The sequence below is a fragment of the Pezoporus occidentalis genome, unplaced genomic scaffold, assembly GCF_034315485.1.
Source record: "Pezoporus occidentalis ecotype Australia unplaced genomic scaffold, CSIRO_AGI_Poc_V1 ctg135, whole genome shotgun sequence".
NCBI lineage: Eukaryota > Metazoa > Chordata > Aves > Psittaciformes > Psittacidae > Pezoporus > Pezoporus occidentalis.
In genome coordinates, this window is record NW_026913157.1 from 4,538,233 (window position 1) to 4,565,023 (window position 26,791).

The window sequence follows — 26,791 nt, forward strand, 5'->3', positions numbered from 1 at the left end:
CCAGTCCTCCACTGCAGGTGGGTTTAGTCTGCTCCATGATTTCACCCAGGAATGCTCCAGGCATCACCTCAAGCCCAGTCTGCACCTTATCGCTAGTGTCTGGATATACATACAAACCGTATATGCATACATATAAGCAAGCCATGCAATTACGGTCTGGAACTGGTGCTGAGCCAAGAAGCTCCCTGTAGATCACACTCCCCACAAGAAACTTCCTACTCCTGTATGATGCAGTGCAGAGATTATCTTTCAACCCAATGCCCTTGCAATACCTCAAGTCCTTGGAGAAAGTCTCATTCCACCCTGCTTTAAGACTTCTGCTTATGAGCTGCTTCCATGTATGGCAGGCTGGGCTAACCACATTTTTCCACCATCCAACTGCAATTACATACCTCTCTCTACATCCCATCATTTCAGTCCTAAGCTCACCCTCAGTGTAACTTCTCTTTTCAAAACAAGCAGCCTTTCTGTTTTGGTACCTTATAGCTTTGAGGCCCAACCCAGAGAAGCTTTACCACCAAAAGAAATTAAAATTAAAGCCAGGCACACATACATGAGAGTTCTTCACAGTCTTTGGTGTGCATCCTCGCTTTGCATGGGGTCACAATATTATGGCCATGGTGGATTAGAGCACAGTGGCTCTAAAACCAACAGAACAAAGCTCCAAATCAAACCACGTTAAGATGGCTATTTGCTTTGGCACAAGCTTTTGTTCAGCTTCATTGTACTGGGAATTGGGAGTGGTGGAAGAAGTTTGGCAAGACTTAGTGTGACAGCAGAGCTTAAAAGAGCAGGGAAGAGACCTGGGCTTCAAAACCTTGCAGTGCTGTAGCAGGACACACAGGAGAGGTATAGGAGGTAACAGCACAGAAGAGAGAAGAACATGAGTATTCCAACCTACAGGGGGTTCCTCCTTTCCTAGTTTAATACTGAAAACCCAAGAGAGGGGCAAAATGTTTCAGCTTGTTATGGAGAAGTTGGCTTGAAGGTCACACAGATGTTCAAGTCCATCACCACCTCCACAGGCAGTGGTGGCCCAGGCTCAGCTAATCCTTGTGAGGGAAGGGTACCAACTCTTGCAAAGTACTATGAGCAGACTTCTGAAGGATGCTCTGTGAGAAACCTAGGGAGTTCCAAGCTGATCTAGTGGAAGGTATCCCTGTGCATGGCAGGGGATTGGAACTAGATGATCTTAAGGTCCTTTCCAATCCACACCATTCTATGATTCTATGATACAGCTGCAAAAAGCAAGCTAAGAAATCATTTAAATCTTCTTCCTGTGTTCAAAGCCTTGACTGGCCACTGCAGAAACAAAGGTAGTTTTTCATGTTAGCAGAACTGAGAAGAAGCTGGAGTCTATCCTGCTTCACAGCAGACACCAGCTCCACCTCACCTGTCATTCCTGCATGGGTCAGACAGAAGTCCCAGCGCAACTTCCAACCCCCAGGAAGATTGAGAGGAGCAGATAAGCAAACAGGAACACACACAGCTGTAAAGAAACAACTCCATTTTGGAGCCAGAGAAAGGCAAACAGAGCAAAGGAAGAAACAAGCAGCATCAGTGCTCCATGGTTTTCCCAGAGATGCCCTCACTGCCTGTTGTATCCACCCAAACTCAGTACCTGGGTCTAGATGGGAAGGCCCAGGGAACTGAACAACTACCTCAGAAGCTGCCTTTGCATGAAGAGCTTGCAGAGGGAGATAACCCAAAAAACAGGTCTTCTTTTCAGCACTGCCTACCTGCAGTTGTGCTTTTAAACTGTGGGTGGAAAGGTCTAACCCACTGCTCCCAAAGAGCGTTTGGGCTTTAACTTTTCACCTTTTCTAACATCCATTCTTCAACCAGGTGCCTGGGCTGTGGAACTCACAACAACGAAAGGAGCAGCTTGTGCAGAAAAACCCACTCCCAGCCCAATCCTGTTGGTCTTGGAGCTATGAGGAAGTTTTTAACTACATCAAATTTTAACCAGGGCTTTTAAAGACTGCTTTCAAAACGAGGTCTCAAATGCAGGATGGAGCATCTCCCTGCCAGGGAAGCACAAGAACCAGCATGAGGTGATGCAGTGCAAGAGTACAGCATCTGACAACCAGGAATCCTGTATCCGGACTTGTTTACATATCAAAGGGAACCACTTGCCTTTGTGAATCTTAACTAGGTCTCTTGACCATTTCTTTACTGGAGCAGGAGAACTGGGTAGTAAGGGGAACAGGAGAGAAAGCAGAGATGACTCAGGATGCCACAGATGCATTGTTAGATTCTGGCCTCTGCTCAGCATAGTGGAGGTGGTGCAACACCTTGTGCTACCTGAATGATAAAAACAGGCATGACAACTTAAAGGGCACGGAACCAGCTCCATCCAGTTCAAGTCTTTCCTTGCTTTGGGCCTGACTGATGGCAAGTACACAGAGAGACTCAAAGCAGTTCAACAAGGCCAGACCTTAAAAATAAGTTGCCTGAGCACAGTCTTTCAGTCTGATGCAAAGCCCTGACTAGCACTGACCCTCCAAAGCCAGATTCTCCTTTGGTGATGAGCTAGTGAGAAACAACTGCTCCAAGACAGCTTCAGGGCACACGAGGAGAGCAACAGAAAGCCTCCAAACTGTGCACAGAGGACAGGAGATCTTCAGGCACTGCAAAAGGATGTTGAATTTTGCTGGGAAGAAAGACGGGACTGACACCACAGCCCATCTGGATTCCCTTTGGGAAGGCAGCACTGCAGGAAGAAGACAGCAAAAAAACCCACTGAAGATGTGTACATACCTTGTGCTACACCACAGAACACATAAAGCCTTACCTGGGAGCTGATGGGTTAGCTTACACAAGATGCCACACCAACCCTGCAATCCCCAGCCTGTTAGTCAAGAGCTCCTGGGGAATCATAGTCCAGGAATCTACTTCAGGACAACGCGAACAGGGATAAAATATTGTACTGAGCAGGGTCTAACGGCTAACAGAGCACCCTGCATCCCCTTTTCTAATAGGCATGAACACTGCAGGTTAGCCACCTCCATCTGTCCTCATGATTTCCCAAAACACTCAGCTCCAACTCCCCTACTCTTCCAGTCATTTCCATTTCCTCTGCAGAGAGCAGCAGATCTGGTTGGGAGCCAGCTGAGCAGTGGTGTTTAATGGATTGATTCGTCTATGGATTTCCTCTAAAAAAATAAAGGAGAGCCAAACATTTCAATAAATAGAAGACAGGATTAAATAAAATCAGCTTAAAATTACTTTTGAGCCATTCCCAGTTATGTCACATGGAGGAAATGCATCACCAGGGTCCCTTCTTCACTGCTTTTTTCAAATATTAATAAGCAGTGTAATTGCAACATGAGTCACTGCGATCTCCTGCCAAGCTGGAGGGACTATCTGCAAGATGCAGGTTTTCTAGAGCCTTGCAAAGGCAGATGTGTGCTTGGGGACTCTTTTGGAAAGGTCTGTATGGTAAGCAGCAGGGTATGGAAAATGGCCAGGCAGTTGCTTGCCTTTGCAAGTCATTCCCTTGCTTGCTCATTCCCTTCCCGCCTCTCTTAATGACCCCCTTGCGCATAGGATTTATTGGGGGGTTGGGCTTTGATGCCCTGAGTGTGTAAGGCAAAGCAGATAGTGTGTGATTTTTAGTTTGTGAGGAAGGTCAGGGCTGAGAAACCAGACGTTCACAGGTCTGGGCAAGAAGTATTCAGCTGACAGTAGAAGTGCTACCACTGGCTGTACTGAAGCTGCCAGATTCCAGTCAAACACTAGAAATGCTCCAGAGTGCCATGGAGAAGGGGAAATGATGCCACAGATGCCAAAATGGAGACGACTGGACCCAGAGAAGAGGGGTGAGGAAGTAAAACAAGGAAATGGGAAAATGGTGCAGCACTTCAAGAAAGGAGCAGCCTTAGAGATGAACAGGAGAAGTTTAGATTGGATATAAGGAGGAAATTCTTTCCTGTTAGGGTGGTGAGGCACTGGAATGGGTTGCCCAGGGAGGTTGTGAATGCTCCATCCCTGGCAGTGTTCAAGGCCAGGCTGGACGAACCCTTGGGTGAGATGGTTTAGTGTGAGGTGTCCCTGTCCATGGCAAGGGGGTTGGAACTTGATGATCTTAAGGTCCTTTCCAATCCTAACTATTCTATGATTCTATGAAGAACACTGCCTTGGGAGGTTGTGTACCTGCAACGTACCTGCACTGTACCTGCAAGGCACAGGGCAGGAGAGCAAAGTCAGAGCAAGCTGGCTCACTCATTGCTGCCTGATTTTCTTCGCGCACTTCGAAACTGAGCCAAAATGATCACAGAATCATGGAATGGTGTAGGAAGGGACCTTAAAGCTCATCCAGCTCCAACACCTCCAGGTGCTCCTAGCAAACCAGGTTGCTCGAAGCTCTGTCGAACCTGGCCTTGAAAACTGACAGTGATGGGGTAGCCACAGCTTCTATGGGCAACCTGTGGCGGGGCCTCACCACCCTCACAGGGAAGAACTTCTTCCTAATGTCTCATCTCAATCTCCCCTCTGTCAGATTAAAGCCATTCCCCTTTGTCCTGCCCCTTGCAAAAAACCCCCGCTTCAGATTTCAAAAGAATCCTTTAGGTACTGGAAGGTTGATGTTGATGCTACTGGGCATCTATTGCGGCCCCACCAGGCAATGCTGATGCTGCCCCGCTAGCAGAGGTGCTGCTACCATTTGTGACCTCCTCAAGAGTCTGATTTTGCAGTGCTGACTGGACACAATCTCCCACAAGTCTTCTCTACAGAGATGCTGCAAGGTGCCCGAATTCCCACTTAACAAAGATCTGACCACAGTCCAGGGAAAGACACCAGCGCTAGGGACCTAAAGCCCCAGACCTCTTCCCAGGCAGGCAAAAAGGCATTTTAAGAGTTGGCTTTGAAGGATCAATTCTCAGAGATGGAGAAGAAGGTTTATACAGGGGGCTCCAAACACACCAGCCTAACCGAAACTACAGGGCTTTCAGCTGGGCACTACCTGCAGGCTCTGCATTGGGCCAAGAAAGTTAAACTCCCCAGTCCCAACACTAGCCAAGCCTCAAAAAATCCCTCAGTTGAACCCCAAAAACCCAAAGTCCAGCTGGATGTGGAAACGGTAAGCTGTCAGTAGGACTTCAGCAGCTGTTGCACTTACCTCATCTGACTCATCTGAGAGGGTTCGCAGCAAGTTAGGGAGGAGGCTGTCGGTGTGTCGGAACATCTAGAACCAGAAAGACGGATGGCATCAATCCTACAAGCCTGGTCATCCTCTGCCATAGGAGCCCTTACCCTGGGGAGGCTGATGGGGCTTCACCAGCCATTTTCCATCTGAGCTGGAGAGCTCTTCTTTCTTAAGCTACTGGGTATCCAGCAACCAAAACCTTCTCAGAAAAGGAAGAAGGACACTTGGTTGCAATGCTACCAAGACAATTACAGCCAATTCAAAGGCATGAAGCAGGCTGGGAGTGGATAAGCTCCGTCCCAGGGGGGAAGCAGAAGGCTCACAAGCTGAGTCCCTGACCTACCTTACGAGGAGTCTTGATATACAAGTGGTAGAGCCATTTCAGGACTGCAATTCTGGTCATCATCCCAGTGGACGTGTCATGAAGGTGGCAGTCTAGCACCTGAACTATTCCATCCAGGTTCAGGGTCACCTGGATCCTCTCACAGCTGCATGGAAAGAAGAGAGGCTGGTTCAGTGCTGTAATGCCCAACTCCCATGATGGAGGGGTCTACAACACACCAGAGGCTGCACCAAACATCTCAACCCTGAGAAAGCCCAAACCTTTGCCTCTTCCTGCCCCATTCACCCTGGTCATCCACATTTCTTATTCTGTGTATCCAGATCTGCTCAGGGCAAATCCACAATGTTTTCATGTCTTAAAGAGTTATGACAGCCAGGAAGAAAGCTTCAGGCTTGCAAGCCTGGGGGTCATGGCTGGGACTGGCCAGGTTTGCCCATGTGGCACTATGAGACGGGGAAGCACAAGAGACAGCAACACACCAAAAACTTGCTTTGGAGACAACAGAAGTCTTCCAGACTTCAAGGTTTCCCACTTTCCCAAAGCAGCTGATACCTATACATGGCAAGACGCCATGCTAAATGAATCCATCTAGCACCATGGCTGTGCTGAGAAACTGGTTGCTATTGAAGGCACCAGGTTTGGGGTTCAAAGACTAGAGATCCATGAAATGCACTCAGAATCCAACTCAAGTCTGACCAGCTCAAACATCTCCAGAGAACAATAATCTACATGTCCTCAAAGTCCATGACTTGGGGCCACCCACGAGGTGAGGACACCCAGTTTCTGCTCATCTCAGCAGACTGATGCTGCGGACTGCAGAAAGTGCCTTGGGTGGCAATGCCTTTAGGATGCAGCTCTCTGCTACAAGGCTGCCCTGAGAACATCATCATTTCTCAAAAGCCATCCCAAAAAGATGAGGATAACCCTTGGTCATCAACCAGGAATGAAAGCAAACAACTCCTTTTGTTAACCAGGACACTGCCTCTTTTATAACACAATCAAGGCTGTAGACCCTTAGATCTTATTCCCCAGATTTCTCCCCAAATAGCTGGGACCTGCATCGGGCCAGGAGACTCCAATGCAGAGGAGGTCATGTTAAGGCTCTTATTTGTCCTGTTTGTGATCCTGAAGACTACGTGATGGTTTCCCACCTCTTCAACAGCAGAGAGAGATGGCTGGACCCAAGATAGGTGGACCTGAAATGGAGCAGACTTCCAAGAGACAGATGCACTGAAGAGCTAATTCACTCCTGTCCTATCCAATCTACTGAATTATTCGAGGCTGGACCAGACTCTTGATGACTTTTCTAGAGTGCACAGAGATGCTCTGCATCTTCTTTGATAAGAAATCTTAAGGGGTAGATTTCTCAGAGTATAATTTGCAAGTAGAGCGGTGGCTTAACAGGATTTGATCTTCCACAGGACACACGTTGTAAGGGCGAAAGGAGGAGGCTGCAGCCCCTCACAGCCCTGGAGATATCTGACTCTTAATGTGCCTCATGGAACAGATGCCAGGGTCTGCAAATTGCATTTTGAGTTAGAGTAGGTTTTGCTTTGATGTTGCAAACAACAGCCAAACGCTCAGAACTGAGAGGAAGGAAGGGCTCAGAGCACGGGGAGTTTGGGAGAGATGTACAAGGGAGCAGTGTTCCAGGCTATTAAAGCCAGCCTGATGGAGCTCCGTGTCTGGTCTTCCTGCAAAACCAACTCCTGCTGCAGCAGCACAGCCTGCCACCCACCCTGCATGGGACTCCTGATGGAAGAGGAGCATGAATCCTTGATCAATGCCAAAATACACACTGCTTGTGCAGAATGATGAAAAAACCCTCAGGAGAACATATGTTTTCAGGAGGAAGTGGTCAAAAGGAAGGCACAGAGAAACAGCGCATGAAGCCAGCTTGTTTAGAGGTGGCCCTGATGCTGTCACATCCATCACGTCCATGCTGCTGTGAGGCAGGTCAACAGCATGCAAGGTGACATGGTCTGCCACACTGCCGTTAGAGGAGGATGCTGGACTTCTGCCAGCACAGCAACAAGCCATTTCCTAAGTTAATTGTGCCAAAATTGTTTGTGGAAACCCCTTCCCCATGAGCCAGTACCCAGGCAGAGCCAAAGTCCACCTGAGCTGACCCCAGTAAGTAGTTGGCAGTGCTAGGCTCACCTTGAGTGAGCCAGACCTCAGCCATGCCATGTACCCTCACCCTTCAGCTCCCTGGGCTCAGCTCCTGCTAAAATGGCTGGTGCTGGACAAAGCTCCTGGCTTGCCATCCTTTCCCACATCTGCCAAGATAAACTTTTTAGGGGGGGGGTTGCTGATGGAGAAGCAGCTTGTTTATTCAGCACAAAGCCAGGACACCCATCCTGAAAGGCAAGAGGTCTCATGAACGTGTGAAATTTGGCTAAAAATCTCCCACCAACCATGCTCCTCTGTCCCTGAGATGGAGTAGCACATGCGCTGCCACCTTTCCAGGGCTGAAGGCAGAGCTGAACACGGGAAGTGCTGCCATGACTGCAGCTCTAAAGAAGGATTAGAGCTTGTACCAGCTCTCCTTAATTCCCAGCAGCACAGAGTGGGAGCACCAGTAATGGCATTCCCTTAATGTGATCCTCTGGGCTGCCATGCCAGCTCCCACACCAGCATCTGCATCAGGGCAGATGTCAGACGTAATTGCTTCCATCTAACCCACTACCCCAGATTCTCCTCTGGAGGATGAATGTGGCCCTGGCGCCGCCTCTGTCGTTCATCTGTGACAGCAAGAACATCTTTTTAGAGAGAGCTGAACAATGATGGAGGCTGTACCAGGCTCTGTCCTCTGGATACTAGCACCCTTTGCTCAAGCTGAGTGGTGGGGCAGGAGACTCACCACCCAGTACATCCCTCCCATCTCAGAAATAATCTTCAGCATAGGAGCAGAGCTCACTTTTCCACTGCATTCAACCCACGGTGATGTTTTTTACCCCTTATCAATTAATTTTCTTACTTTTCCACTATCAAGGGCTTCTGCGATCTCTCTCCTCAGCAGTTACCTTTTCTCTGCCAGTGCCTGAGCTGTCATCTCCCTCCTGGCCTCCTGGCAATTCCAGCTGCTTTCCTGTACCTATTTTCAGACAAGGTTAAGCTCCAGGCCAGGCTCTAGCCTTTAAGCAGGCTCAGTGAAGTGGCCTTGCCAAGGGTGGAAATAGCCAGGTTCTTTCATTGTGGGCCAAGTCACAAGCGCAGCTCCCATACCACCTGGCAGCTGTGCTGCTCAGTGGGCTCAAGCCAGCAGCCAGGAGGTAATGAGCTCTTCTCTGCTATGGGTCCCACAAGCTGTCGCTTTCTCATACTCCATCACTCTCCTTTTGGGGCTCTTGGCTTTCTTCTGCTTACTGTGGTTTCCAAGGACTGGAAATGCCTGCAGTGCCAGCACAAGCCGATCTCCCAGAGAAGCAATGAGGTTAAGGCCTAGGCAGAGGCATCCAGTCTAACGAGCTGTATATCACTATGACAAGCGTGCCTATGGCCCCCTCCAGCTCCATCCAATGGCACAGTGGGAGCAGTGAAGGGAACCCACCTCCTTGCTCCAGGCTGGAGAGGAGGGCCAGGAGAAGCCTCCTCGAGAGGACATCCTCAGCCTGAAGGCTGAAGCACGATGAGCTGCTGGAGAACGGGATTCCAAGGCAGGCTTGGTGCATGAGCTCAAAGCAAGTCATTGTGCTGCCTTTGACCAACCATTCCCTGGGTGCTGTGGGGCACCCAGCACCATCCCTAGCCTCCACCCAAGTGTTCACCACCTTGACAGGCTCTCCATCTTGGTGGCTGAAAGCTGAAGGTGCACCAGGCTCTGGATATGGGGCTACAGAAATTTCCGGCACTAGACAAGCAGCAACAATTTTGGCTTTCAACTAAGCCCTAACTACCCAATTTCAAAGTCTAATTTAAACGTGTCCTTGGGCGGTTCAGCCACAATGGTAGCTGTTTGGCCTTTCTGCAGAGCAACAAGCAGCTTTATGTGTCCATTTGCTGCTGAACACCACCTAAAACAAGAAGACTTGCATCAAGAAGGACCACAAAAGGATCCCCCACCTCCTTTATCTAGCTTGGTAAGGTAACCTGGTCCTATCACCCTTGTCCAACTGTCATACATCTAACCCAGGCTGCTGCCTGCCAGCCATGCCTTTGGAACTTGTTTCAAATTGCCCAGATCTTGTACTGAAAACACCAATGCAGCTACAAGAGCCTAAAAGGCACTTTCCAGCTGCTTTGGTCCAGTGACACAGGACAGACATCTGCATCTTCTCCTGCAGCAGTTCAGACTGACAGAAGAAAGCCTGGACTCTGCTCCAGCAGCCATACTTCCCACCTCCCCTTCCTGACCCGGGCTCACAGCAGCCATCGCAGCATCAGCACAGTCAGCTAGGCCACAGAAAAAGTCCACTCCCTCTGAAACACAGTTCTGGTCCACCTCTGGTGAGAGATTTTGCAGACACTGGAAGCAGGGACCTCCACCTGCATGGGGAGCCCCTAATCAACTCCAGCCTCCTGCAGCAGGGCTTTCCCAGGAGCCAGTTTCTGTCTTGGCACACAGTCCCCATTTTCTAGTAACTGCCACCAGGAAGCTCCCTCCAAGTGAAGCTGACAATTACCCTGGAAGCATTTTGGGCTGCCAACAGCACATTTTAGGAGCGGGGTGGGAGGGACGGGGCTATGTGTGTCAGTCTGGGGCCACAGAAATGTGCCCAGCATCCATGTATCAAGCACTGAGGCCCTGTCATTTTCTTGGATGACATCTTCATGGAAGACAATCCTCTGCAGATGCTGGGCTGTAGCTCCTCCACCTATGCCGATAGAGATCCTTCTCCTTCACTTCTCTCCACTGCTGCAGTCTATCCCACTGCAGACCTCAGCCGTGCAGGAGGGCAGGAGAAGGGGGTGCGAGAGCTGGATGGCAGGAGCTGGATGTCTGGCACCAGGCCATTCTCCAGCACTCACTGGGGAAGACTGGGGAAAGCAGGGGGGAACGAACAAAAAAAAAAAAAAAAACAAGCAGAGAATGAATTCATCTTCAAAGGTAGCTGCAACTTCCTCCTTCTGCAGGCCTTCTACCTTTCCAAAGCAATGACACGATTTCTTGTGGTCCTGTCATGACACCCAGTGGGCATTCCACATGCAGGCAGCTGCCTGCTCCCTGGTATGAATTACAGCTGCAACTGGTGCCATCTCTCACCTCCCAGCACCAGGGACAAGCCAGGCAGCCTAAGCAACAGATGGAGCACTGGGCTGATGTCCATGGCTCCTGTCAGCCTCCAACAGACTCCAAACCATGACAATCCCCCCACAGTGGATGCCACAGTGAAAAGTTTTCAGGTCCTGATGCAGGACAGCAGAGAGATCCCACAAGATGGCCTGAGACTAGGTAAACCCCAGGATAAAACTTGGAGTCTCCTTTTCAAAAGGCTTAGAATGGCTCAAGAACAAGTCCTTCTGTAAAACCAGGTCTTCTCTTAGAGAGGCAAAGGATCTTGCCAGCTGTCCTGGATGGTTCTCCCTGTTTTTTCTTTTAGCTTGGGCTCTCAGTGACTCTATGACCAAGTCACTCCAGCTCTCCCTGCTTTTATCCCCCACTGGTCTTCTCTCCCTCTCTCCCCCCCACAACTTCTTCAGCACAGAGAAGCAGTTATCACTTGCCCTCCTGAACTTAATGCCTCTCCTTTTCCTTCCCCTTCCTAGTTTCAGTCCTATGTACTCCCACTTCAGTACCTGCTAAACTTTAAGGGCTGAGCAGGGCCAGGACAGATGCAGCAATCACAGGAAAGCCAGGGAAAACCATTTAACAGCTATAAAATGAAATCCAAGTGAAAATGAAAAGACCTATACTATCAAGAGAGGAAAAAAATTAAGGGCATCATTAAGACCAGGGAGTAGCTGGGCTTTGCAGGAATGGAAAAAAGGGAACTGAAGATACAGACCATCCAAACTGAAAAGCAGATGCTTGCATTGCTCTAGGATGCATTATGATGGACATCACGCATCAGCCTCACTGATACGATGCAGTTAGAGTAGCAGATCCTAGTTTGGGAACCACACCAGCCAAATACATGCACCATCACAATAACAGTGTTGGAAATCACGACCTCTTAGGAAAAGTACTGCAGGCAGCAGTAGAAAAGTAAATGTGATTTAAAATCAGATATATTTGATTCCAGATTAACTGACAGCTGGATGGGGAAAAAAGGTATTTGCAGGAGAGATTATTCAGATGAGATACTGTGCCTCCAGCAGACCACACACCGCTGTTCCTCTACCACCACTCCTCTGCAGAGGCAGGAGGGAACCAAACGCCTCCTGTTTTGGCCAAGCGAGAAAATCCATAACCAAAACGACCATACACCTTCTCCCAATCTTCAGCCTGTCTTCTAGGCAGAGTGACCAACCATGGGGGTTTAAAGATAGGCAAAGTGCAGAATCCCGAGTGCACAGACACTGCTGCTTCATCAGACCCACCCCAGCGGGCTTTGCAAAGTCTCCTGAGGGAGCAAACCCCTCAGTTTACGACAAAGTCAAGATATTTTGGTGCAGGTGCATCAGAAAGAAACAGCAACTCCTAAAGCATCCACCCCACTGTGGACCAGAAGACTCCAACTGCTTTCCAGCCCAGACCATCATTCCCCAAAGTTATGTCAGTTGCTGTCTGCACCCTGAGAAACTTCTCCTTCTTTCCAAGCCCCTCTGAAGCAACAAACAGACCCTACCTGGATGCTGTCAAGACATTGTCGCTGAAGCTGGAATCGCTGGCTACGTCCAGAAAGCCTGGGGGCAGGTAAATAGGAGACACAGTTAGTGGGATGACAGGGAAGGCAGAGTATGGAGAGCTGCATGACCTTCTGCAAAGCCACCATTTGACAGTCTGGGGACCCTGAGGATCCCTTCTACCTGCACTGAGCCTTTAACACTCCATGCTTGTCAAAGTCTTCTCCACTGCCAGAGGTACTGCACAAAGCTGGCACAGGCCTGCACTTACCTGGCAAAATGCAGGCTGCACAGCTTCAAAACTCTGCCCCAAACTGGGTCTCCTCTGCAACAGAGACCCACAAACATCCTTCTGATGGTTTCAACCACTCCCAAAGAAGGAGCTCAGAATGGTGTCATAGAATCACAAGACAGTTTGGGTTGAAGGGACCTTAAGGTTCATCCAGTTCCAACCCCCTGTCATGGGCAGAGACACCTTCCACTAGAGCAGGTTGCTTCAAGCCCCGTCCAAGCTGACCTTGAACACTGCCAGGGATGGGGCAGCCACAGCTTCTCTGGGCAACCTGTGCCAGGGCCTCACCACCCTCACAGGGAAGAACTTTCTAATATCTAATCTAAGTAGATAGACACATAGATATTGTATATATATTATTACGTATAACAAGTATTAAGTTATCTGACATGACTAGAACTAGTTATTCCAGAAAATTTTGTGTTTCAAAGAGCTTGCAAGATCTCCAGCCACACTTCAACTCATTGGAATTTTAAATTCAGAAGACTCATTAAATTAAAATAGTGCAGAGCTGGCTTCTACTGTACAGATTTCAAGGCCTAGAGATACCACACAAGCACAGAAAAGGCTGAGTCCAACCCAGGACATCTCCACTTGGCCAGCATTGCTATAGCATGACTCCATGTGGAAGCCAAGCAACCCAAATAGCTTTTCAGCCTCTGCTCTGTGCTAAAACTGGGTCTTACAAGAATGGTGAAAACAGGACAGGATGAACTTTACTCTTCATGCCCCTTTGTACCCTCGGCCTTTACTCACACATGCAACAGCGCCACCACACCAGCGCAAGGGACCAGACCTGCAATAGCATCCCAGGTTTATCTGATCCTGGCCCCTTCAAGGTACAATCCAACCCAAAAGGGGTAGAGATTGAAGTGGCTGAACTTTCTGTTGATGTTTTAAAGGTCTTCTGCCATAGATTTTAATAAAATGAGGTATTCTTGGAACAAATAAAGAATAAAACTTTTTGGTGCTGTGCTACAGCCCTGAATTTTTTCCCTTCCAAAAAGCTACTGCATTGGCCGGGAATCGAACCTGAGCCTCCCAGGTGGCAGGTGAGAATTCTACCACTAAACCACCAATGCTTCCCTTTGCAGTACTGCCTGTGCATCCATCTGTGGATGCCGGCACAGCTCCTGCCTCTTCACCTTGCACCCAGCTGCTGCTGAACAAGAAAAATCCTCAGCCTTTCAATTTCCACTTTCCTGCTCCCTCTTGCAGGGAAGTGGGAAACCCTTTGACAAGATTTTCCAAAAGCCACTTGCAGGCATGTTACAGAACTGCACTGGGCTGAAGGTGCAGCCCCAGAATACAGCAGATTAGCTTGTGTGATGTAAATGTTACATGTATTTCACACACCTGGACAAGAAGATGTGCCAGATGCAGCATTTAGTCATGCCAGGACAACAGCATCAAAGGGATGCGGCTGGAAAGCTAAAGCTGCTGCTGTTTCCAGGCATTGAGCCACAGGAGCTTCTTGGTTTAGTTTCTTCTCACTTGAACACTCTTTCAGGTCTTCCATAACACTTGCAGACTTTACCTTTTCCATTCTGGAAACTTTAGGGCTGGAACAATACTTCTGTGAGGTGATGGCCACAAGAACACCATGAATTCTGGAAAGGACTGAAAATTCTTCTCCTTTCTGTTCCCTACCCTTACCCAACACAGACACCCCCCACGCAGGTACTGGTGCTCTCCCTGGACTAACACAGCTCCCCAAGCTCTCATTTGAGAGCATCATAGCTCCTTCTAAACCAGTCAGTGCAGGACAGGTGGGCTATTCTCTTCCTGTGTTATGTAGCAAGGCACTAAACATTTTAACTATAAATGATCATTTTCTGGTCAACTTAATGACTTAAGTTGAAGTGCAGCGTGGCAAGGGGATGCTCACCAGGGAGTGCAGCAGTGCCTGCGAACCAGGACTATCAGTGACCCTGCTACAGCACCAAGGCTCAAAGAAAGCAGAAGGGTCCCATGTGCCCTGAGCTGCCACAGGACATCAAACCAACTCAGAATTTCTCTTGAGGACCTTCCTTTGACCTTCTTCACACTCTAATGGATCAGAATAAGGAGAGACTCACCACTGGATCCTGCCTCTGGCTTGGAGACGAACTCCTCTGAGGTGGGCTCTGCCGATAGGGTTGTCAACTGCCTAGCTTCATCCATTTCATCGTCCTCTGGGATGACAAGCTTCATCAGGCTCTGGTTGCACACATTCGCCACCTGCTTGATATCTGAGTGGAGCCAGTGTAAGGAATACACAGTCCCACACACAGAAGGGGCAACATCCGGCCAGCCACGGAGAAGACATCACAGCCCCACCATGGCTGCCCCAGCCCAGGTACTGCAACTCCCCATAGTTCCAAAGTGCAGATTTCAGCACTTGGTGGGACTTCCACTAGCCCTGTCCAGCCATGTAGCTGGCCCTGCATCCCAGAGGCAGGGAACAGGCACTTCCCTGTGGGTTGTAGCAGGAATGGGAGCAGCTCCAAGTTACAAGGATACTCTTCTTGCGATCGTCGTAGGAGAGACATGGCAGGACAGCAGTCAGAATTCCTGAGGAGTAAGGCAGCATCACCCGGCCAGCCAGCTGGATGAACTCCCTCATCCAGCACATAGCTGTCAGCTGGATCAGGTCATCTGGAAGACATGTGACAAAGGTAAGGGAAAGGACAGCACTGGTAGCTGAGCAGACTCCACAGCCAAGCACCATCTGCAAGCAGAAATGCCTCTACTCCATCCAGAGTCACTAGTTCAGAATGACCATAATCTGCGACAGTTTTGTCTCAGAGGAGATATACAAGACCTAGTCTGCAGTGAGGTTGAGATTAAACACAAACATTAGGTTTCAGAGTTAACCCAGTTCAATCCATGGTGTTCCCTCATTTACAAGTATTCTGTCAAATTTCCGAATGCATAAGGTTATTTCCTCTGTCACACCCGTAGCAGCTGTTGTGTGGGGGTCAAACATCACTTGTGGCTTTAAAATCCCTAAATTCTGGAATAGGGAGCACTGCTGGGGCAGTCACCCAAGGCAAGGCTGAATTTTAGGCTTAAACACTGTAAATTCATGGGGCATCAGTTCAATCAGGAGCAAGCAGTCTGGGTCTATTTCTGTATTTCTGTCTCAGAAGAAACCCACTCCCATTCAGCAATGTTTAAAGAGCAGCTTAAGTTCAATGAACTCAGCTCACGGGTAAGATCCTTCTCAGGAAATACATCCAGCTGCAGCTGTAACCCTCTGCCACTGCCTACAGTGGACCTGTAGGAGCTAGAGCGTGGTGTGGCACACCAAACTTAACTGTCTGCCTATGCACCCAGTGCCAGCAGAGGTTAAACCCCTAAGGAGATCCTTAGATGTACTGGATATCCCCAGCCAGATATTTTACTTTCAGGCACTTCCACTTCAGGAGGATGCCAGAGCTGTATTTGAGGCTGGGGATCAGCAGTACAAGAGCAGTAGCTGCCTGTTCCTCCCTTTCAGTAGGATTTGCATGCATGATGACAAAGAAAAGCCAAGTAGGTGAGTGGTGAACAGCCACTGGAAAACTCTTGGCCTATGGTCAAGCACCACAAAGACGGCGGTGGACACTGCTGCTTGGTCCTTACCTGCTGCCTGGCAATGGATCACCAGGATATTGGCCATTTCTGCAAACTTGACGCTGGAGGGATTCTTCTTGATCTCCTTGAGGAACTCCCCTAGAGCCATCTCACACCTGCAGAAAGGCAAAGCAGCTGGTCAGTGCTTGAGGATCTTGCATGGAGAAGTTATGGGGACCATACAGAGAAGTTACAGATATCAGCCTCCTATAGGCATAGCACGCAGGCTCTGGTGAGATCAAGATGTGCCTGGGATGGGGAGCACAGACGGGAGGGGGGGGCAGAAGATACCCAAAGCTTTCAGTGCTTGCTCCTCAACATGTGGACACTGGGAAACAAAGAAGCAGGGATGATCCAGGAGAACTTGGCAGTGGGACAGACCCAGGCCAGCTGTCCTGGGCTTAGTGGTAGCAGTCATTTTTTCTCTTTCTTAGTAGCTGGTGCAGCACTGTGTTTTTGACTTTTGGCCTGGGAACAGTGCTGATAACACTGATGTTTTTAGTTACTGCTCAAATGTTTACTCTGACCAAGGACTCTGTGAGCCTCATGTTCTGCCAGGGAGAAGGGGAAAGCCAGGAAGAAGCAGAGATAGGACACCTGACCCATACCACAGCACATCATGCCCAGGATGTAACTGAGAGACCCGGAAGGGCTAGTTCACTGCAGGGCTGGACTAGGTATCGGTCAGTGCTCGGTCGGGCGAGGTGGTGAGGTGTGGTATTCTCTTCCCTTGTTATTTCCTTTATCATTATTATTATTGGTAGCAGTAGTGGCTTGTGTTATACCTTAGTTACTAAACTGTTCTTATCTCAACCCATGGGAGTTGCATTCTTTTGCTTCTCCTCCCCATCCCTCCGGGAGCAGGGGGAGGGCAAAAAGTGGGGGGAGTGAGAGAACGACTGCGTGATTTATGGCTGACTGTGTTCGAACCACGATACCAGTCTCCAGGTGCTCAGGCACTACAAAACAGGTCCAGTTACCCTCTCACAATGCAAGAAGCCAAGATCCTCTGATCTCCCTGAGAACGTGCAGCCACTCCTGCACTTCACAATGCCTCTGTCTTGAGACTAGCAACGGACCTGAGGAGCAAGCTCCCAATGATTACTTCTTTTCTCCACCCAGGAGATGCTGGGTTGGTGCTCTATCTTGCTGAGAGAGACTCACATGCTGCAAGCTTGTTCAGAGAGCTCATACTCCACCTGTGAACCACAAATGAGCCTCTGCAGCTCCAATACTGGGTGCAAGGGCTGGGAAGGCAATGGCTAAATTGAGCCAGAACAGTTTCTCCACCAGCACAGACCACAGTGCCCTCCACAGCCACTCCAGCCACAATTCAGGGAAGGGATGTCCTTGCCAAGGACACTTTGATCCACTGACCAAGCCAGCCAGATCACTGTCTCCCACCACATGCATGGGATTTTGCTGCAGTTACACAGAAGAGCAGAAAACAAGTCACAGGATCACAAAACCACAGAACAGTTTCAGCCAGAAGGAATCTTCAAAGCTCATCCAGTCCAACCCCCGCCCTGCAGGTTCCCTGAAGGAACACCTTCAACTAGATCAAGTTGCCCAGAAACACATCCAGCCTGGCCTTCAGTGTCTCCAGGGACAGTGCACCCACCACCTCTTTGGGCAACCTGGACCAGTGTTTCACTCCCTCATTGTAAATAATTTCTTCCTCACATCTACCCTGAATCTCCCTTTTTCAGTTTAAAACCATCACCCCATATCCTGTCACAATAAGCCCTGCTAAAATGTCTTTTCCCATCTTTCCTATAAATGAAGAGGGTGATGGACAGACAGTAAGCAAGGGACAGCCCTTGCACCCAGCCAGCTTCCACACTCACATTTTCCGTATCTCCTTGTTGTTGTCTCCCAGGATCTGGAAAAGCCCGTCCAAGATTTCCGGGAGGTAATCCAAGAGGTTGATGTCAGGCACAGATTCCAAGACCAGGATCTAGTTCAGGGGAAGAATAAGAAAGTAGAGGTGAATTTTGGAGAAGCTACCTAAGATCTCCAGCACAAATCTGGCACAATACTGAGGAATTCAGAGCTGAGCTGTGTGGGATGGCGGGGAAGGACAAAGGGACAGTGTGGACTTGTCTGTCTTGGAAAGAAGCTGAGTTAGCACCAGAAGTAAGCCATCAGCCTGCAGCTACCTTTCCAACCACAGCTCTGTAAACCAGAGCAGGGATCAGGAATGATTTCCAAGAGGCATGCAGGTAGACAGGAGCCAGCAAACAGTACACCTGAAAGAGAGAGCGCAGCAGAGGCACGCATCCCTCCACAGAGCGAAGCCAAGCACAGAGAGCTTTCTGCCTTGCACAAAAAGGAGAAAATAAGTAGATTCCTTGCCTCCTGGAGAGCAATAATCCTGTCACTGTTGCGTGACAGAAGCACTGTCCGTTGGGAAACTGTAACCTCCAGACCACAGTGTGCCTATTTATACAAGCAATGCTTCAACTTTGTTTTCTAACTTGGTGTGCAACATCCTGCACCAGCATAACATCCCTACAACCGCAGCACTGTCGTGACAGGGAGATGGGATTTTAAAGAAGCAGGTGAAAAATTCTGCTGGCTTAAACCCCCCTGTCCAAGTAAATTCAGGTGCCTGAGCCCACACATCACTGTGGATATCTGCTGTCTGCCCAGACATGGGATGCTGATGGATCACAGGATTTTGCAGTTCAGACTGGCAGCATGCACCTACCCAGGATATGATGAACTGGCGGGCATACTGGTTGTTGGAGTAAATCCTCTCACGCAGCAGTGGGATGAAGCTTACCAAGTCAAATTGGTTGTTCTCTGTCACAATGTCCTGCAGAGCCCAAGCAGAAGATGTTAGGAGGGATGGCCACCACCTCACGCAGCCACTCCTATCCAGCCTTTTTTAAGGCATATGACAGGAAATAGCACGACAAGCAGTTGACACATGTGTCTGTGGGTCAGGAAACCTGGGGAGAAGAAACCATACGGTTTATTCAGACCATGACCTAGTAATCCCCCTTGGGCAGGGATTAATGTGGTGTTAATCCCTGCTGTGTGCCAGCTGTGTGCCAGCCCTGCTGGACAGGAGGAGGATAGGAGCTTCCCCAATTCATGCCTCAGTGGTGCTTTGCACACATGAGCAAGCATCTTTGATACAACCACGCACATAAGGGGTGGCAGAGTGCCCTGGCTTTTCTTTAAAGCTCTTCCTACACACTTGATGGATTCTGCCACGTGGCCAAGCCTCTTGCACCAGTGGTGGAGCAGAACTCCCAGCAGGAAGGTTTGCAGCAGGCGATGCACATCCTGCATTAACTGCTGTGATAATAAGGAGTGAGGGCAGAACCTGGCAGGGAAATACTCACCTCTGAACAGCAGAAAAAGAACTGGGAGCTCTGTGAGAGTAAAAGCCCATCAGCAGACAGAACGGGAACTGAATCACCCAGCCTGAAGCAGCAGCAGAGTAGCTCTGCTCACATCATTACTCACTCAGGCAAGGGAAGAAAAGCAGAGGAAGAGCCCTTCTGCTGCCTGGGATGGAGCTGCAACCCTGATCAGATTAAAACCTTGCTCCCCCAAACACCTGGCTGCCAAGATGTGAACACTCATGTGGCACTGTGATAACCTACCAGCTCCTCAACCCAGCTGCCCAGGATCATCACCAGGCCCTCAATCTGAGAGGCTATGGCCAGTGAGAGAAAAAAATGTTTTGACAGTAGCCACAGGCTTGAGACACCAACACATCCCAGCCAGGACATGCCTGCAGCCTGCACCAAGGATTCTCAGGTGGGGAGGAAAAATACCTTGAGAAGGCGATCAAGGAGCTCAGAACCGCTTTTGACGTTCGGGTCAGGATCAGCAGCCAGCTGTGAATGACAGACAAGAACCATTGCAACAGTGGGTCCCAGGGCTGCTGCCTGCTCCACAGTGGAACTCCCATCAGGCTCACAGGACTGTTTCTACCATTTGGCATCACAGCGACAGACACAGAGAAGCTCCTTTATCTTCAGCTCTGCATTAGGCTCAACAAATTCTCCTGAGAAACTTCCTAAGGGGGCATCAAGCACCATCAGCTCCTGCAGCTACACAGGTTTTCATGGGCCAGCAGCCACGCTCTCAAGAGGCAGAGAAATGCAAGTTGACAGTGAAAAGCTGCAGACAGGCATGTGTAGACATGGTTTTGACCCCACAAAGCTTTAGTGCTGCAGAGCCACCTCACCTGCAGCAGTTCTGTCAGCCTCATTTTCTAATATCACTCAAAAGAGAGCAGGAAAATGCATCCTGGAGGTGATGACAGAGAATAAGGTATTTTACAGTGAACTCCAGCACCCACAAAATCAGTGGCTACTGTACTGCTGCAAGAACTACTCATGTGGTCCTTCAGACCTGGCCGAGTCAAAGCAAACAAGTTTACTTGGAAAGAAGACCTCGGACAACTTGGTTTGCTTGATCCAGAGAAGAAAACGACTAGGGGACAAGCCTTAGTTCTCCACTGTGGGAAAGAAAAGCAGATGGGGGTTGTGAAGAAGCTTCTTACCCTGCTGAGGCCATCAAAGAGCACGTCGAAGTGTGGGAGGACAGATCCCCTGGCCACCTTCACAATGTTATAGAGAGCCTCACAGGCGTAGTACCGCAGTCGACTGTCGGCATCGTTGAAACATGTCAGCACTGGCTCAATCAGCTCCTTCAGGTAAAGCCCAGAGTCCTAGTGGGCAGGAGGAGACTGGTTAGTTGAAGACTATGCCAGAAGGAGATGGAAGAGATGCTGCTGCCCTGTAACATAATGCAAAAATTCAGGCCCATAATGGCTTAGGGCATCCTATGCTGCATAGGATTTATTAATGAGTTTTGGATTTTATTAGTGAAATTATTGTATTTTGTTGTTCAGGTACAGCTGAATTACTCAGCCAGCTGAGTAAGTGTTTCAAGGGAGTCTATGCCAGCAACTGAAATGCTACCTGCAACTTGCCTGGTTTTGATTCCCAGAGATATGGAAGAAGTTTGGGCAGCTGTTCAAGGGCTTGAGTACCCTTCTCTGTGAGTCAATCCCTCCTCTGCTGAAGGCTGATCCACAGAGAAGCCCATCCCTGCCTCTCTGTGTCCTGCACACAGGCCTTGAAGCAGACCCCAGCAAAATCAGCTGTTACCAGCCCTTGTAGCAGTCCGCAGCAAAATCAGCTGTTACCAGCCCTTGTAGCAGTCAGCCAGGATTCATCCCACTCTGCCAGCTGATTTTGTCTCAAACCCACCAAGCTTTCCAGTGCCCAAACAGTGACAGACCAAGCCCACCTGCACCTTCACTTAGGCAAAGAAAGTCTGTTGGGCTACTGTTTGTAACATCAGGAGATGAGCAGCACAGAGGAGCTGGTGACATAGGCTTCACAAAAACACAACCGCTGGTACCCAAAGCACCTACCTGCCCTGTTATCTCCAGAAACACCAACACAGCCGTGGTCCCAGCTACCAGGAGAGAAGCAACTCCAGCCACTGCAGCTGCTTGTGGACAAGGAGCTACAAGAGCTAGTGGAGTCAAGCTGGACACATCTGTTGGCTGAAGTCACTGTAGGGGCTCTGATTCCCCAGCAAGATTCATTTTATGTGCTGAGGTTTGTCTTCCTGGACCATGGAAGAGCCATGTCAGGTTGATCCTGGTTCTGCCCACAAGTGAATATGTTTGATAAGGTCTCCTCTCCACCCCAAGATTTTTTATATAAGGATTTAAGATTTTTGCTTAAGGAATCATTGGCACAGCAGGAGTTTCAGGCAGACTTAGAACTGGAGGCAGAATCACCTTCCTTGACCTGCTGGTCACGCTCCTTTGGATGCAGCCCAAATCCAACAGGCACAGGCTGCTCTTCCTGCACTGCTTTCTTTGCTGTATACCTCTCTACAGATCAAGACAACTCCTTCCCTTGGAGGGGCTGTCAAAAACCAGCTGCATGGTTTGACTCAAAAAACTGACATAGCCATTAGCCTTCAGAGTCTGTGCTCCCCTTCACTTGGACCCAGCTGCTCTGGCAGGCACCTTAGAGGCTTAGACCTGGAGGCACCTTACTGAGCTTGTTCTTGTTAATGAGAGAAATGTTACAACGACCTTAACTGGGACAGGAATTACCCAACATCCCCATGCAGAGGGACATCAATATAACACCTCCAGAATCAGACTGAGTGATCCACACGTTGAGCAAGTGGAACTTTTACCAAACCCAACAGAAAGCTGCTAGCTCAGACTAATGCATCCTGACACGTGATGCTGCTCCCTCACTTTGACCATGACTCTGCCACTGCTGGGCTCATTCTTCAGCACTGCTTCCCAAAGGCCCTGTCTGCTGCTGGAGCTGACTGAGCTGGGGTGGGAGTAGGAAGGGTTTCAGTTTTTCTCAGCTCCATTAACACAAATAAGTACCCAACCTGCTGAGTCAACTGCTCAATGCCAGCTGCTGGAGACTGAGGATGGACAGATTCACTTCAATCATTCCTAGGGAGCTGCCAAGATGCCACCCAGGCCAGCAAATGTTCTTATGCCCAAAGGATGTGGCTGGGTGTGCTGGAGATACTCCAAAACAGCCCAGCTGTATGCTGCAATCAGGGAGGGAGCTAAGGAGCTACAAGGCCACCAGCCTGAGTCTCCCCGTTACACTCACAGAGGAAGAGCCACTGCTCTCCCACTACAGCTCACACAAGCCACAAAAACCCAACTGCACTTACCTTGCCCAGGGCAATGGAGCAGGCTGCCAGGCCAATGAGTCCTCCCTTCCGGCTGTGGGGGTGCAGGGAGAGCGCAAACTCCTGTGACAGGATCTGGATCACGTGCTTGATTTGAGACGTCTTGGCCTGAGCTACAAACTCTCGCACCAGCCTGGGAAGAGAAGAGGAAAGCACCCAGGGGGCTTTAGGTCCTGCCAGACACAAACGTTTGGGGGGCCTCAGCTCCCCACGGCTGTCAGAAACAGGGAATTTTCCCACAACAAATACCAAAGAACATGATACCAAAAAGGGAACCCTGAAGGAACTCACAAGTGAAACTAGAGGTCCTTCCTCCTCCCCACTCACATCCAACAGCTCCTCACTGTCCTCCTGCTGCTCCCAGTATGCAGCCTCCTTTACCATTTGTGAACTCCAAGCCTAAGGTAGACTCTCAAGGGCAAATCACTGCAGCTGTGTGCTTACAAAGAAGTCACCAGGTCTTCAGACTCCCTCTCCAGCACCCACATCATGGCACAAGAAAGTAGCAGAGACCTGCTCAGCATGCAAAAGGATCGTGACTAGCAGGTCAAAGGAGGTGATCCTGCCCCTCTGCTCTGCTCTCATGAGACCTCATTTGTAGTACTGTGCATGGTTCTGGTGTCCTCAACATAAAAAGGACATGGAACTGTTGGAGCCAGTCCAGAGGAGGGCTACGAGGACGATCAGGGGACTGGAGCACCTCCTGTATGAAGACAGGCTGAGAAAGCTGGGGCTGTTCAGCCTGGAGAAGAGAAGGCTGCGTGGAGACTTCATAGCAGCCTTCCAGTATCTGAAGAGGGCCTACAAGGATGCTGGGGAAGGACTCTTCATTAGGGACTGTAGTGACAGGACAAGGGGTAACAGGTTAAAACTTAAACAGGGGAAGTTTAGATTGGGTATAAGGAAGAAGTTCTTTACTGTAAGGGTGGTGAGGCACTGGAATGGGTTGCCCACAGAAGTTGTGAATGCTCCATCCCTGGTGGTGCTCAAGGCCAGGCTGGACAGAGCCTTGGGTGACACGGTTTAGTACCAGGTGTCCCTGCCCATGGCAGGGGTGTTGGAACTAGATGATCTTAAGGTCCTTTCCAACCCCAACTATTCTATGGTTCTATGCACTGGGAGTGCTGGTGGCTGTGTGGGGAATTGTGGCCCACCAGACCCGCACCACTGCCAAGATTTTGGACCTTTCCAGCCACACACACATTGCTTCAGCCCATATTCCATACATTTAAATATTTAAATAGACTCTCAAACAAACAAACCTCAGCAAAAAGCAAACAGGGCTTCCACAGGCCATACCTGCTCCTCCAGAGAGGTGGAGGCAGCTGTGCAGGCAGTCATACAGGGAACTGGAGCATTGGTGGTTCAGCAGTAGAATTCTTGCCTGCTACGTGGGAGGCCTGGGTTCGATTCCTGGCCAATGCAGCACTGCTTTTTCCCCCTTTTTCTTTGGACTTCTATTCATACCCTCGAGGCAAGCATCTCAAAATCTAAGCCTAAAGGATCTTTATGTTCATCTTCAATAAAGGCACACTGCCCAACTCCATAGAGGTGTGTTTTTGACACTATACTGAATCTCACACCAGCCTCTCCCAGATCCCATATGGGTGCCAAAGGCTAGACACTCACTTTAAAATTCAGGAAAATCATTATAGGAAGATGTTAATGAACTTTTTTCCCCAAAACCAGTTCATGGCAGCTCTGTTCTCAGCCTGCTCTGAGCAAAGCAGCTGCTCCCTTTCTCCCTAAGGGCATCATAGAGCCCCTTCTCACTCTCCCCACTCCAAAGCTGAGGTCTCCAACAGTTACAGCATGACCCCCTCTCACAAACTGCTGCTTTAGGGCAAATGGCTCCATCTCCAGTCCCGCTCCAGCAAGAATGCACCGAGCTCCAGCAGCATGGGCCGCTGGGATGATCCTTTTGCTGCCTAGATTTAGTAGATAGAACTTTGTTTGAACAGGAACAACATAACTAGCTTCCTTCAAGAGTTTTAAAGGCTCAGAATTTAACTAATGAGGCAAATGGTAGCAAAAAGCATCGTGCAGTATCAGAGAATCTGCAAGGAGCAGAAGCTGCTCCACGAGGAGGTACCTGAGCTGAGAGGCAGCGAGTACCTCCTTGCTTGATGCCACAGACATGGAAGACACGCTGCTGGTGATGTTCTGTGATGGGTTTTAGCTGATCTAAACCCATGTATTTTCAGAAAGGGTTGGCTCATGCCTTCCTCCCCCTCACACTCTTACCAAACTGTGTTTGGGAAAATAAGGGAAAGAAAACACCCAGAAGAGAAGAGGCTGGCTGTGTTGGGTTAGTACCTGGTGTGTATGCTTGCCCTGTCCCAAGAGCCATTTTCCACTCCTGCCCATGCACAGCTTCCCCCACAGAATCCTCTGTGTTGAGGCAAGCAGTTCCCACCCCTCATCCTCCCACATCTCCCAGTGACTGCTACACAGAGCAGCTTCACCCACATGGCACAGGCTGCTCCCCTCACAGGCTCACCATAGCCACAGCTCCCACCTGAAACTCACTGTCCTGCCTGGGTCAGCCCTGTGCTGGGTTGTCCTGAGGGGATGCTTCAGCTCTGCCCTCTGAACTGAGTTCCCAGGCAGTGCCCTGGGAGAACACAGTCCTTCCCAGGCAAAGCTGTGGGCCGGAGCAGCACAAAGCACCCTACCCAGCACAGCAGCAAGAAGACACAGCACAGGGCACACACATGGGCAACACTAGACAGGAATGGCCATGCCTGGGAGAAAACCGCAGCTCTGCCCAGATAGCAGCGATGCAGGAAGAGCTCCAGGTACACCCAGTGGCCACGGCTGAGGCAGGAGCTTCCCATCTGCACCGGCAGAACCGAGTACGGAATAAGCTTGGGAGACCCCGGTGCAGAGATGGGATGGCCCCAGGAGGAAACGAGACCCTGACGAGAGATAAGGCGACACACGATGGGCACCGCTGCCCAGCGCCAGACTGCTGCGGCTCCTGCCTCTGCCCAGTAAGCCCCCGGTGTCCCCCAGCCCCGGGAAGAAGCCGGGCACCTCTGGGAGCACCGCAGCAGCGCCGGGCCCCCAGGTCCAGATCGCTCCTCCAGCTCCGCTCCTCGCTGGACGCACCATCAGACCAGAGACGGTGAATGGAGCCCAGTCAGGTTCACGGTGTCACCCGAGCCGTTCCAGGCGCTCCAGCCCGCTGCTGCCCCGGGGGAACCCTGTCCCCGACCTCCCGGGGGAGCCGGTGCCATCACGTGGGCAGTTCCATGGGTAGGGCGGGACCACCGTGAGCACCAGGGCCCGGGACTTCCCCCGAGTACCGCGGCCCGAAACCCCCAAGCACCACAGGCCGGAATCCCATAGGCACCACGGGCAGGACTCGTCCCCTCACCGCGCTTCCAGCCCCGCCGGCGGCCACAGGCCGGCCTTCACCGCTCACGCGGGCTCCCCCCCAGGCCCCGTCCTTCCCCGCTCTCACTTCTCGATCTCGAGTGCCGCCACCTTCCTCTTCTCGTACAACTTGTCGTTCAGCGCCCGCACCACGCCGGGCGCCAGGGGCGACAAGTCCCGCTCGGCGCTCATCCTTACAACGCCGCCGTCACCGGCACCCGCCCCCGCCGGCGCCGCACACGTGACCGCGAACCCACGTAGTAAGACACCCCCTGGCGGACCGGAGGGCTGCCCGCAGCCGCCTCATCAGCTCCTGCTGCTCCAGGGTAACAGAATCCCAGGCTGGTTTGGGTTGGAAAGGGCCTCAAAGCTCACCCAGTTCCAACCCCTGCCACGGGCAGGGATACCTTCCACTAGACCAGGTTGCTCCACGCCCCGTCAAAGCTGGCCTTGAACACTGCCAGGGATGGGGCAGCCACAGCTTCTCTGGGCAACCTGTGCCAGGGCCTCACCACCCTCACAGGGAAGAATTTCTTCCTTCTAGCTAACCTGAACTTCCTCTGTTTCACTTTAAGCCCATCACCCCTTG

The 26,791-nt window shown here is 50.4% G+C and overlaps 1 protein-coding gene across 4 annotated transcripts in view; it reads right to left on the reverse strand.

Annotated features, from left to right (window-relative positions):
• Positions 1–26,424, reverse strand: part of VAC14 (VAC14 component of PIKFYVE complex) — a 62,950-nt gene extending 36,526 nt beyond the window's left edge. Inside the window, exons 1-12 of one of the 4 annotated variants that reach the window (XM_062609284.1) lie at positions 26,291–26,424; positions 22,807–22,957; positions 20,636–20,803; positions 19,902–19,964; positions 18,821–18,928; positions 17,958–18,067; positions 16,120–16,226; positions 15,016–15,150; positions 14,592–14,744; positions 12,224–12,281; positions 5,493–5,637; positions 5,123–5,188 (exon numbers count right to left, since the gene is read on the reverse strand). In XM_062609284.1, coding sequence (XP_062465268.1) covers positions 5,123–5,188; positions 5,493–5,637; positions 12,224–12,281; positions 14,592–14,744; positions 15,016–15,150; positions 16,120–16,226; positions 17,958–18,067; positions 18,821–18,928; positions 19,902–19,964; positions 20,636–20,803; positions 22,807–22,957; positions 26,291–26,394 — 1,368 coding nt within the window. In that variant the 5' untranslated portion in view covers positions 26,395–26,424. Of the gene's footprint in view, positions 1–5,122; positions 5,189–5,492; positions 5,638–12,223; positions 12,282–14,591; positions 14,745–15,015; positions 15,151–16,119; positions 16,227–17,957; positions 18,068–18,820; positions 18,929–19,901; positions 19,965–20,635; positions 20,804–22,806; positions 22,958–23,151; positions 23,171–26,290 lie in introns of those variants that run through there. The other 3 variants (XM_062609285.1, XM_062609286.1, XM_062609287.1) reach the window with 3 other exon arrangements.
• Between the last annotated feature and the right edge of the window lie 367 nt (positions 26,425–26,791).